Genomic DNA, 13,273 nt, shown 5'->3' with positions numbered 1-13,273 from the left:
TTAGTTTTGTATTCTTTTTTATATAAATTCAGGGATTTAAGGAAGAAATTTTTATCATACGGCGTAGTTATGATGACTGCATCCGGCAAGTCATCATTATGTTTATTATATATGCTACATTAGTCTGTTCATAGAACTGTATGTATACGTGAAATCCCTACCTTCCTAACTTTCTTATTTAAAAAGTTATTAATTAGAAACATATTGTCTTAAGTCCTAAGGAAAACTATTGCATTTACAATAAGCGCCAAAATATACTTAAGAAAACATTCAATTATATTTTATTTTGTTTAAATAGCTTATAATGACTTTAGTTGTTATTGTATATTTTGCACGAAATAAATTTTCATAAATAAGTGTGTTGTTATAAAAGCCAAACTAAAGATAAGCGATTATTGCAAATTGGCTTAATTACTTGACATGTAAATTTTTATATAATAACAGCTTAACTCAACTATGACAAGCAACAATCAAAACACTTATTTTCAACAAACGCCTAATCCTACATTAGCATTTTAAATTTAGTATTTCTGATTTGCATTAAGCGTTTATATTTGTTTTTATTAAATATTTCTCTAATAAATAAAACTTTTGTTATAATTTTTAATTTTAGCATTGTGGGGTAGGAATCTTTGATTCTGCATTATATTTTTTCTAATGCACTCTTTTATTTTGTTCAGAAACGCTTTTATAAATATAAATGGCTTTTTCTCAAAAACATGTTTTTTGAATTAGGTGGTTATTGTAATAATGTCATAATATTTCACAATGGTTTTTATTGCTTTTCAAACAAAAAATTTCCTAAAATAATACTACTCTGTATGCTAGTTTATTGTGTTATCGTAACCAACAAGCAGAGACCTGCGCCGAATTCCTAAGAGTCGGTTAAGCCGAGTCGTGATATATAAGGACATTATGACAATATGACTGATAAGAGACATTTTGGGTATTCACACGGTCTGCTATTAGTCATATTGTCATAATATATTATAATAGTTGTTGAGTTTTAAACAAAAAAAAGTATTATTTTATGACAAAACAATAAACATAGTTCAAATAGTGTTATTAGTTTAGAACTTTTTTGTTTGAAACACAACAAAATTTTGATTAAACTATCATAATATATTAGGACAATATGACCAAATAGGGCATGTTGCCCTATCAAATATGAGCCATGAGCAGGGATATAACTGTTATAACCAATATTAGAAAAAATCCTGAAATAATTGTTCATCAAGAATTTTTTAAAAAAGGTCTCTGAATAACAGTAAAAAATAACCAATATTATTTTGGTATTATTTCATAACCATTAATTATGTCTATAAAAGACCAAAATATAAAAATATTTTATAATGGTTATCAAAGACCAACAAAAAAAATCTTTTATAATAAGGGTCGTCATGTAAACGCTTAATGCCTCGTAAACTGTGCAATCTGTGCATTTTTACACTCTCGCAAATGAACTGTCAAAAAATGTATGGAAATTCGTTTGCACAACACCGCTAAGTTTGCGCGACAATTTAGACTCGCAAACTTAAATTTATTGTGCATTTGATGAATCAGCTGCTTTAGTTTACTTTTATTTATAAGAAATAAAAATCAAATAAAATATAAATATTTTGTGCATGTGAAAATTGTGTAACTTTGGAACATAATTATTGGATTGAATGGCATTGTGTATGAAAACATTAACCAACAGCTAGAACGTAAACAAAGTCTTCCAAAGTACAGTGGCTCCAACGCATAATCGCACAAGATTTTGTTTAATGTAAATGTGCTCTAAACATCAAAATAATGCACCACATTCCAATATATCTAAAAAATAACAAAAGTTAAAAATTGCAAAACTAAAACTGTAAATTTTTGCAGAAAACCCAAATAACTCAATTTCTTGAGTTCAACACATAATCGGACAAAGTAAAATAAGTATTCCAAAGTGTGCGATTATTATTTAGTTGCATATCCTTTGTTGTCTAGAATGGCCTGTAATCGCTTTGTAATCGATTTTACCAAGTTTTGGCACATTTCCGGCTCTTTTGGTCCATGCTTCTAGTAAGGACTCTTCTAGCTGAACTAACGTGTTACTTTTTTTATTTGATGCATTCTCCTAGCTAATTCCTCCCAAAGATGCACAATTACATTAAAGTCTGGAATCTGTGCAGGTGTTTCTATATGTTTGGAACTGTTATGGATCAACCTTAGCTAAGCAACACCTGATCATTGTCTTGATAAAAGGCAAAGTTGTTTGCGATACCAACTTTTTCGCACATTGCTTTACATTTTGTTTCAAAATGGTTCAAAATTGTGAGAAAAACAAATCTGTCCATTTTGCCTTCAATAAAATGCAAATTACGTACTCCGGCACTCTACATTTTCTATAACCAATTGCTTATTTAAAAATATAACAGTTATTTCGGGTCTTTGGCCATGAGCCATTCGCACTTTATTTATTATTCAATTTGGATTTTTCCCATCCTGCTGTTACAAAATAAATTAAAAATTAAAATATTAACTAAACATCATTTAAGAAATTTCATTTTATGATATTTATTTTTTTATTAATTGAAAAATTTTAATTAAATTATTAATTTTACTTAAATGTCTCGATATACAAACATACATACATAAATTAGTAATTTTAATGTCCGTTAAACAGTGCAGTTAGCTATTTATTTATTTATTTATTTATTTATTTATTTATTTATGTATTTAATTTCACAACAATAAAATTATAAAAAGAATTAACGAAGAAACTAGAGTAAGATTAGTTTTCTAAAAATGAAATTAATATTTATCAGGTAATTGACTTAAATCTAAATAAAACTTTAAAATAACATACTTAAATTAAATTAAAATACAATTCAATTCAAATCATATCAAATGAACGATTTGAAGTAGGGAAATAATTTTAATTAATAATGTTAACTAATTTGAAAAGTAAAAGCAATCCTAATGCAACTACCACAGTTAAAATAAATGCTAGGAAAGTGTAAATAATTTATTTATTACTGCATAACTTTGGTATATTCTGCTTACTCCTACGACAATTACTGATGACAAGTCAATATTCTTGAATAAGTAAAGGACAAGTGGTTTTTGGGTTACCAATTACCAATTACCATTCATTTATTTAGCTTGTACAATATACATATATTCTTTATGGTGTATGCTTCAAAATATTCATATTTGCTAATTTGAAATACTTAAGAAATATATTGCGCCCATTGGAAATTTTCTATATATAAAAATATGTATGCAGGTTAGAAGTTGGTAGTGAAAAAATTAATGAGAAACAATTGATTCGTTTATGTTTGCATGTATTATATGCAGATTACCGAGCAGACACTGTTTTGAATCAATCTGATTATATATTTTCATAAATTAAAATAAATATTTACACCGCACTAACGTAAAAAACACTCACAAAAGGGACTTACTGGGGGTTGTAGATTAGAGTTATGCCACTCTGAACTTAACTGAATGACTAACACCTAGTTGAGTATTTTATTACACTGTTGTCGTAAATTTTTATATTAAACCCAACTCTATTCGATTGTGATATCACACACTTTACGATTCCTAACGCAGTCATTTTTAAATCGATTTTAAATAGAGGAAATAATTATAATTTCTAATTATGAAACAATAAAAAAGAGGTTTGAAACGATTTGATGAGGAAGACAGGGAAACATAACAAATGTCTTAAATTGTCAATGAAAATTTCACAATTTGTTTCTGCCATTGCAAACAACACTACTTGAAAATTATGCTGACATTGTGATAGCGGCTTTACTGCCGGATTTATGAACTTATAAAATTCATAAACAAATTCATCAAAGAAGAATCAGGGCCCTATTTCACAAACAACTTATCTTATCAACTTTTCACTTATCAAATTACATTTTTTGACAAAGTGATAAGTGTTTCTGTTCCACAATATTCTCTGCAAATCTCACTTTGCAATAAGCTAATTTTTACAAAGTCTTTGTTCTCTTTGCAAAGTCGTTGCTCTCTTTGCAAAGTCGTTGCTCTTTTTGCGAAGTCTTTGAGCTCTCTGTGCAAAGTGTTCCACAAAGCATTTAATCATCTTTGCATTTCTGTCTTATTACTTTTCACTTTGCTTTGCTATATAGAACGTGTTAAAATGAGGCGCAAAATAAAAATTGAGACAAAACGTGCACTGTTACAAAGAACAAGTAAGAGAGCTATATTCGGATGTGCCGAATCTTATATACTCTTCACCAAATTGAAATAAAAACTTTGAAATAAAAGTTTTAAATATTTTTATGTAAACAAATATTTTTTTTTAATTTTCAATTTAAAAATAGCTATGTTCAATAACTAAAAGTTGTTACTAGTTAGTAACAATTGTTACTGGAAAAGCGTTCATTAACTCAAAAACTTGCAAGTAGAGAAAAAATCAAGAGCGTATAAATTTTAGAGAGTGTTCTATCGTTGCAAACTATTACAAGCAAGGTTGCCAACTCTTCAGCTCAGAAAATGGCTAGATTTAGAATTAAAAATAGCTAAAACCCAAAATGACTGAATACAAATTCATAAATATTGTCTTTTTATTTAGTGAGATCGACTTTACTAGTATGTATGTATATAAAATATTACATTTCTTAGCAGATTAAAAAATTGTACTATCCACATAAATTGGTTCCTTTTTGATAAATTAAACAAATTTCTGGGCACTTATAAACAAAATCGGATCCATTAAATAAATGCAAAATTGATTTTTGAATATGACTGATGTGTTTGCTTTTTAAACAATTACGCAGCCTGTTCTCATCAAATCCACTACGTAAGATTTTTTTTTAAAAAGACTATTTCTTTGTCATTTGATTAAAAATATTGGTATGTTTTTTAAACAATTTCAAGAAAAGTTTAAAATAAAAAAGGCTAGGACAAAATAAAATGGCTAAATCTTCCGGCTAGATTAAATCTAGCCATTTTTTTATGGCTAAATGAAAATAAAATCGCTAGATCTAGCCGGAAAATGGCTAAATTGGCAACCTTGATTACAAGTTATATTTTGAACTCGTAATAGTTAGCAGCATAGAATAAACACATAGAACGGAAGGAGAGAGTAATACATATTGAAAAATTACTCTCTTTTCACACATACGAGTGATACAATAACAAAATACATGCAATACATTCTCATGAATTAGGTTTCTGACAACAGACTTCGGTTTTTGTCTCTCAGTTACCTATCTAGTTGTTGTCTATGGTTAGCAGCTTATATAAATGTTATAAATGTGAGTATTTATACATTTTTCAATTATAATTATAATTTTCAATTTAAAACAAGTAAGAAAGAATATACCAACATTTTTAAGTGATTTAAGCACGTTAAAGTGATTTTCGGAAGCGGGTCTATATGGTAGCTATGACTAATTATGGACCGATCGTAACAAAATTTGGTGACATGAATTTTGTATATATAAAAACTTATTTGGAGTGAAATTTGTGTAGATACATATATAAATTAAGCAATTATGACCGATAAAGTCCAATTTCGAGAGGACATTTGTATGGGGGCTAGGTGAAATAATGGACCGATTTCAGCCAGATTCAATAGGCTTCGTCCTTGGACCAAAAAAATTATATGTACCAAATTTTATCGAAATATCTTCAAAATTGCGACCTGTACTCTGCGCACAAGGTTTACATGGACAGCCAGCCAACCAGCCAGACGGACGGACGGACGGACGGGCATCGTTTAAGAAGAAAGGGATTTAGAAAGTGATTCTAAGTCGATCGGTATACTTTAAGGTGGGTGTTAGACCAATATTTTTGGGCGTTACACACATCTGCACAAACGCATAATACCCTCCCCACTATGGTGGTGTAGGTTGATTTTATTCTCTCGTTGCAAGTATTTACTGGGAAAGTAAATGAACAGACCTAATGTTTTTAAATTTTTATTGACAATTTTATGCCAAACATTTATTTTTTAATATTTTTCCAATTTTTCTTTTTAATTTGTTTTTAAATTCTATAATTTCTTGTTATAACCGCGTCTTCACTATCGTCGAGCTTTACTAGTTATAACAATATGAATTTGTAAAGCGATCGTTTATCAAATCACACTTTTCAATATTAACTTCGCACTTTGAATAAGAGAACGTACGTGGAACAGAAATTGCAAAGAGTACATAAAAATTGCAAAAACTTTGCAAATTACACTTATCAATTTCAACTTATCACTTATCAAATTTTATAGTTCTGAGGAACATAAAGTTTTGCAAATTAACCAAAAATTTGATAAGTGCAAAGTGAAAAGTTGAAAAGTAGTTTTGTGGAATAGGGCCCAGGTCATAGGGTAACATAGAGACGAGACGGAATTGTCAAAAACCTAAGTCTGTTGTCAAAAACCTATCTCTTGCAACAACAAAATACATGCTAGACAATGTATTTTGTTGTTCTATCAGAAATATTATTTGTTGTATTTTTGTTTGACAAATCGGAGTGTCTCGTCTCTATGTATAATTCTCTATGGCCCAGGTGTTTGTTTTCAATGTAAATTTGGTTATTATGTAGAATAGTTAAATATGTTTTTTTCATTAAATTTTTTGTAATTTTGGGTTTATAAAGTTGAATTGATATTAAATTCCAAATGTGATTTATTTATACATATTATTCAGAAGAAAATAATTTGTTCCTCTATATTTACGAGTAAAAGCAGCATAACAATTATTTAATATTTAGATACCAAAGTATGTAGGTATATAAAAATCGTTTAATGCTCTCATAAGGCAATTGTATTTACCGTAGATAATATACATATATGTATTTAAAGTGTTAATTTAATATGATATGACCTTTTAAAAGTCATAATTGCCATAACTTTTAAACTATAAGATGTAGAACTTTGAATTAATTTTAAGGATAAAGATATTGCCTTTGATGTGAATGTGAACATCATATGTTTTATTTCAATAGCTTAAATGTGAGATATGTATACATATATAGTAGTATACATGTGTATACATTCTCACCACTTAGGATTTTGACAACTGAGTTAGGCCTTTGAGAGGAGAGTTTCCGATTTATGTGTATTAAACTATGGGTCTGGAGTGAAAATGTTTTGGATTTGTTATGTACTTGAAATACATACATACATACATAAATATCATTGAAATCGGAGATGTCAAATCCCAGTTCTGTCCGCTTTGAGATGGATTCTCAATATGTACTTTATTAATTGTTTATCGTTTATCGTTAATTGGATCGTCAATTCTTTCGAATTCTATTATAAATAGATAATTATTTTCATAACACTTTAGTTGTCACATGATGTTTTGCTGTTTCAAAGACGATTAGACTCCTACATCTTGGTTTAAAGTGATGTGTTGTTCATTTGTTCTTGTCCATACATACATATTTTTGTAATCCTTTCTTAAATATAGTTTTTCGATTATCAAATATTGGTCGAATATTTTTTTATTCGAAATTGTACAATTTTATACATTTGAGAAGTACATATATATTTTGCGTCGATTATTCTAATAATTTGTATTCGAATGAGAACTCTAGTTAGGATTCCTTAAGTGCGCAGTTTTTTTTTTATAGCACAGTGATATAATTGTTTGTAAATGATTCTCCTTTCTTTTTTATTTAAAAATCATGGAACGCAATTTTAAAGCAATGAAGTAATGTGATAAAATATTCTCCATTTTTTTTTTGGCAGTTTTGAACTCTAAACATCAATGACTGTATCGTTCTTCTTCATTTCCATAATGTGCGTTTGCTTAAGTTTTTCCTGCATCTGGGTAAGCATATCTTGCATACGGCGTATTTCTTCATCTTTTTGTAATAGCAAACGATCGGTTTCGGAAATGGCAGCTTCTAATCCATTTGTGGAGCTGATTGAATCACGCTTCAATTTGCCACGTTCTCGCAGGGCATGTTGGGATATTTGTGAAATACATTGTGCACGAAAGTTTTCATAATGAACATCTTGAGTAGTGTCTTTTAAATCTTGCATATGTGTCGAAATTAGGAATGTCCTTAATTTAATGAAATCACTGTGCTCCGAGTCTTCAACGTTGACTACTCCCCAGGGGTACTGTCGTCCACGAACTTTTTTTCCAGCTATGTCTAGAATCGTATTGCTTCCTACGACAGCAAACGGAATAGAAGCTTTTAGCTCGCGATCCTGTTGTTTGAAATCTTCATCCTCATCAGAGTCACATTCTGGGAATTGATACAACTGTATGTGACTATCTTCCAAATCTCTTAAAATACGTTCTTTTAAATTTCGAACTTCGGTCTTAGTCAAACAGTCTGATTTTCCAATTACTAGCACAATATTGACTTTTCGATGTAATCGCCTCAATAAATCCAAATCCATTTGACGTAAACTACATAAATATAATTTATACATATATTAATTACAGTCAGACAACACAACAGTATATAACTCATAACATACCTGTGTCCCCAAGGTGGGACGAAGTATAAGCAGCAATGTACTCTGTTATCTTGTATGTTTCGCCTATTTAATCCACTTTCATCCGTAAAATATTGTCGAAACTATAGGAAAAACAGTGTTTGCAATTATTTGTTTATTTTCACATAAATATCACATTTGTCTTACCTGTTCATCGATATAAGCTGTGCACACTCTCCAGCTGTCTTCACAATTTATAGAATCTCCGAAGCCAGGGGTATCAACTACAGTCAATCGTAAACGAACACCTCTTTCTTCTATATCCATAGTTTTCTTTTCAATTCGTGTAGTTTTTTCGATTCTTTCTTCCACCGGTGGAAAAATTCGGTTCTTATATAGATCTCCGAGGAATAAACTGTTTACCAATGTTGATTTTCCCAAACCTGATTCGCCAACCACCATAAGTGTAAATTCAAATCCTCTCTTTACAGATTTTCTGTGGACTTGTTCCGGTAAGGTAGCAAATCCTATATAGTCGCGATCCTTGTCAAACGAAGGTGTTTTTGCTGAAAATATGAAAATATTGTTTTTTTTTTTTCTTAGATTTATTGATTCTTTAATTTCATAATGTTGCAATTATGTTTGCAGCAAAAATGGATGGATTAAAAAACGTAAATATTTTGTACTTTTTTATTGTTTTATAAAAACAAACACAAACTACGAAGCGTTTTACTTGTCTGCAGATATGTACATATATGTATGTACAAGGTGGCCCAAAAGTAATCCTCCTATCAGAAAATGCTATAAATTTTGCGATTGGCCCCTTATGTCAGTTCTGTTTTGACATTTGTGTAGTAAACACATGCGAAATACACGTTAATAAACAATGTTACTTTTAAAATGGCCTCGAATAGTACAATATAGAATGAAAGATCTGAGGGGATCACATATGTCTCTACATATGTTTTTAGTTACTTAAAGAAGTCTGTTGAAAATATCGTATATCATACACTTAGTGTCCTTAAAACAAACTTCATGCCAGAAGTTAGAAAAGTTCAGTTGAGGTGTACTTCCGTTGAAGCTTCAAATGAATATCTAAATTTCAAGAATTAAAAAAATTTCATTCCATTAGATAACCATACAATTTTTTAAGCCCAGCAGTAACAATATATCTAGGGGAGAGGGGGGCACCTTTGAACACTTTTTGCTTGACCTCTTGAACGGCATTTTTTTTCATATTGCGTTTATGTACAAATATATCAAACAGTTCTATTTTCTTTATCTACATATAGTATTGGCCATAACTAAAGCGCCCCCTCAATGGATTATTTCAAATCATAATTTTTTTGATTACAACGGTTTTTTTGGGATGTATTTTTTATATATTTTATTAACTAATGTTGTTAATGTTCATTTAATATTCATTTAGTAAAAGATAATTGTATTAAAAATTAATTTAACATGATAAATCATATAAAAACTCAAAACGCAACGGACAAAACATAAGCACCCTCTTATAAGATGTTTAAAAATTTGACTCGGTACTGCATATTTGCAATGTGAATTAGCGGGAATCACAATGAATGGACATAAAAATTCCAAAAGATAAAAATATAGGAAGAAGTAGTGTGCAAAATTTAAGTTTTATACAGTTAATTGTGAAAAAAAAACAATGACAAGGAACAAGTACTTTTAAAATTAAAGTTATTGAAGACTGGAAGACGGGCTTATCACTATCGCTATCGTTCGCGAAAAAAACACGATATTATGATTCCCTGATCAAAAGAGCAATACAAAAAGATCCTACAGCATCAGCTATTCAAGTACGAACAAGTTTAAGATTATGCGTTAGCGAAAGAACAATCCGTAGAAGAGTAGTAGAAGACCGATTATTCAGCTGACGACCAGCAAAAAAACATTTCTATCAGCTAAGAACAAGAAAGCTAGACTGAAATTTGCCAAAGCCCACATCGACTGGAGTGTCCAAAAATTAAAGACAGTACTGTTCCCTGCCGAATCCAAATACAACTTAAAAAGTTCCGCTGGAATAAGGCGTGTACGCAGACCAAAAGGAGGAAGACTGAATCCTAAGTATTGCAAAAGAACAATTAAACATGGAAGAGGCAATGTAATGGTCTGGGGTTGCTTTTCTGGTCAAGGATTTGGGCTAAATCATAAATTTTATGGGATTATGGATCGGTTCATGTACCGTGATGTATTGAAAGCTGTAATGTTGCCTTATGCCAGTGAAGAGATGCCAATTATAGGGTGCTTTAGTTTTGTCCGTTTCATTTTCTACCTTAAAATATTTTTTGATTTTAAGTTTCCTCTTATAGAAAGGTTAACTTTGAAAGTATTTGTTTATCAATACTAAACATATTAACAAATGAAAATAATACATAATAGATATTTAAAACTTTGATTTTATACAAAAAAATACCATATGAAAAAAATTTATTGAGGGGGTGCTTTAGTTATGGCCAATACTGTATATGTATAAATAAAAATCAAATGTCTTTCATTGGTAATTGCATCAGTTGAGATCGGCTGGACCGATTTGGAAAATTTTTTTTGTCAAACGTTCGTCATATTCCAACTTAGGGTTTTAAGGATATAAAAATTGACCATGTCCACTTTTTCGATTTATCTAAAATCGGAAAACTGCTGCACCGATTTTGCTAATATTTTTAAAATGTTCGTTGTAATCTGTTTTCAGTTTTTACTGAAAGAAAAATTTACCACGAACACTTTTACGCCCACTTTTTCGATACGCTCGCAGAATGATAATGCACTTGCTTCCTGGTAAACTCGCTGGAATTACCAGGATTACCGCCTCACAATCTCCAACTGTAAGTCGGATCGGTAATCATAATGTTATGAAGCATAAACCAACCACGTCATTGTAATGTCACCCGACTTGCGGTAAAAAAAACTAATGCATAACGTCATCGAAGCAACAATACATAACGGAAAGTACAAAGGGGAAGACGTTTTGATACCACGGATCCCAATGGCTCCGTATGTTGCATGTCCCCGGTCGGAACACCATCAGCATTATTTGTTTATGCGCCAGACAACAACATACAAATGTCGTGTATCATAGAGCATTGCAATGCAGGATGTTATGATATCAAAGCAAAGCAATCGAAAAATGTATTTCTTTATTTTAATTGGTTACCTGAACATCGATCTTTCAATCAAAATGTAAATAGAACACGATAAGATTCATTGCACATATTTTAAAATCAAATGTAAATCAAACATACCCTTAACCTATAGGAATAAAAATGATTATCATTAAAAAATACGTTTATTTTTCTCTTTTTAACTATTTTTACACATTTTAAACAGCTTCTCACAAATTCACAAATCGAACATTTTTTCTAATTTGAAAGAAAAAGAAGGACTCCGAAAGCATTATTAATGAAATGCGATTTTGTTTAAATTTTTCCTGGGAAGTTTGTAATTCTTTGAAATCCTACGTCTCATTTTACAATAGTAGTAGTACAAATTGTCGATGTACATATGTATTTTATATGTACAAATTTGGTAGAGCACATAAAACATTTTTACTATTATCGGGAAAACATGCCAAACAAACAAATATAGATTTCATTCCGTCCATTTCTCCAACAGCTAACACAAAGTTAATTTAAAAGCTGCCGTTTTAGCTGAGAACTTCAACTTTTTTTTTAACAATGGGCCATCTTAATATTGTCACATATTACATATGTATTTCTGTCTTCAATATATAATTAATGTACTTGATAAAACTTTTCCAACTTAATAACGAAACACTCGACAGATATAGTAGAAAGACGCTCCCCACTTTAAATTAACAGCTTTCAAAAAAAAAAAAAAACTTTACACTTAACACCCATTAATTAACAATCATTGTCACTGCTTCACAACAACATTATCTCCGAAAGGATAAGTCTACTTACACATTATGAAACTGCTTGTCCAATTTGATTTATTTCAATTATGTACTTGTAGGAAAACTACATTAAGATTGTAAACATATTCCGAAAAAAATAGTCTATTTTAAATCAATATTTTTTTTCCTAAATTATCCCCGAGCCTTTTGTGAACACTTTTTGAAACTTAATATTATGTTTTCTCTTCGCTTTCCAGTAAAGAACTGGAGATTGTCTCAGTATTTTGTTTGAACTAGAGCTCTTAAAAGGACAACAGAAGTCATGCATATGCATGAATACATTTAAATTCATTGGAAACTAAAAATATGTATGTATGTATGTATTTACATTAGGGTGGCCCCGTTTGTATAGGGGGAAAAGGTATAGATGTTCCCAACTAAAATGAAAATTTAGTTTGTTTAGGGAGAGCTATTCTTGAAATGTTTGGCCTGTGATCAATATTTGGTGAGCTGAATCAAAGGAAGGTCCTTTTAAAGGGTTTTCAATGCGAGGCGCTTTCAATGCTGTTTCTTACATTTTCGTGAAGTTGTTGGCAACAATTTTAAGGTTTTTAAATTTAAAGTAATTAGTTTAAAACAAAATAAGCGTAATTTCATAAGCTTTCCATTGGTGTATAAGACCCCTTTCACACTAGGCAATTTAGTTGCACAAGTCTCTTGTGTTTGTAGATGCCAGAGGTAATGTCGGGTTAAGGAGAAGAAAATTGTACATGCTGTTTTGTTGTTGGGCAAGAGAGTACTAAGAAATATCAATTCCGCTTTGAAAACTGAAAGTGGTTTCATTCCGAAAGAAATTTTCGTTTTACTTTCGATCTGAATGGAATTATCTGACAGGCCTGATAAAACAATAAATTTAGTTTAACTGAAATAGGAGTACTTGCATCATTTCACGCAAAAAATGGTATTCATTTGTTTTGAGATTAATGTAAGAAAAT

The 13,273-nt window shown here is 30.2% G+C and overlaps 2 protein-coding genes across 3 annotated transcripts in view; one reads left to right on the top strand and one right to left on the bottom strand.

Moving 5' to 3' along the window:
* The window catches only part of LOC135956510 (uncharacterized), a 37,239-nt gene that overhangs the window by 15,040 nt on the left and 8,926 nt on the right, over positions 1–13,273 (top strand). The gene's annotated exons all lie outside the window — the stretch shown is intronic.
* Sep4 (septin 4) overlaps positions 2,532–13,273 on the bottom strand; it is a 35,305-nt gene continuing 24,563 nt past the window's right edge. The window contains exons 1-4 of one of the 2 annotated variants that reach the window (XM_065507037.1): positions 12,346–12,364; positions 8,609–8,967; positions 8,444–8,544; positions 2,532–8,372 (exon numbers count right to left, since the gene is read on the bottom strand). In XM_065507037.1, coding sequence (XP_065363109.1) covers positions 7,709–8,372; positions 8,444–8,544; positions 8,609–8,967; positions 12,346–12,349 — 1,128 coding nt within the window. In that variant the 5' untranslated portion in view covers positions 12,350–12,364 and the 3' untranslated portion in view covers positions 2,532–7,708. Of the gene's footprint in view, positions 8,373–8,443; positions 8,545–8,608; positions 8,968–12,345; positions 12,365–13,273 lie in introns of those variants that run through there. The other variant, XM_065507036.1, reaches the window with a different exon arrangement.

This window comes from Calliphora vicina, chromosome 4, assembly GCF_958450345.1.
Source record: "Calliphora vicina chromosome 4, idCalVici1.1, whole genome shotgun sequence".
Taxonomy (NCBI): Eukaryota; Metazoa; Arthropoda; class Insecta; order Diptera; family Calliphoridae; genus Calliphora; species Calliphora vicina.
This window is presented reverse-complemented; position numbering and strand designations above follow the sequence as displayed.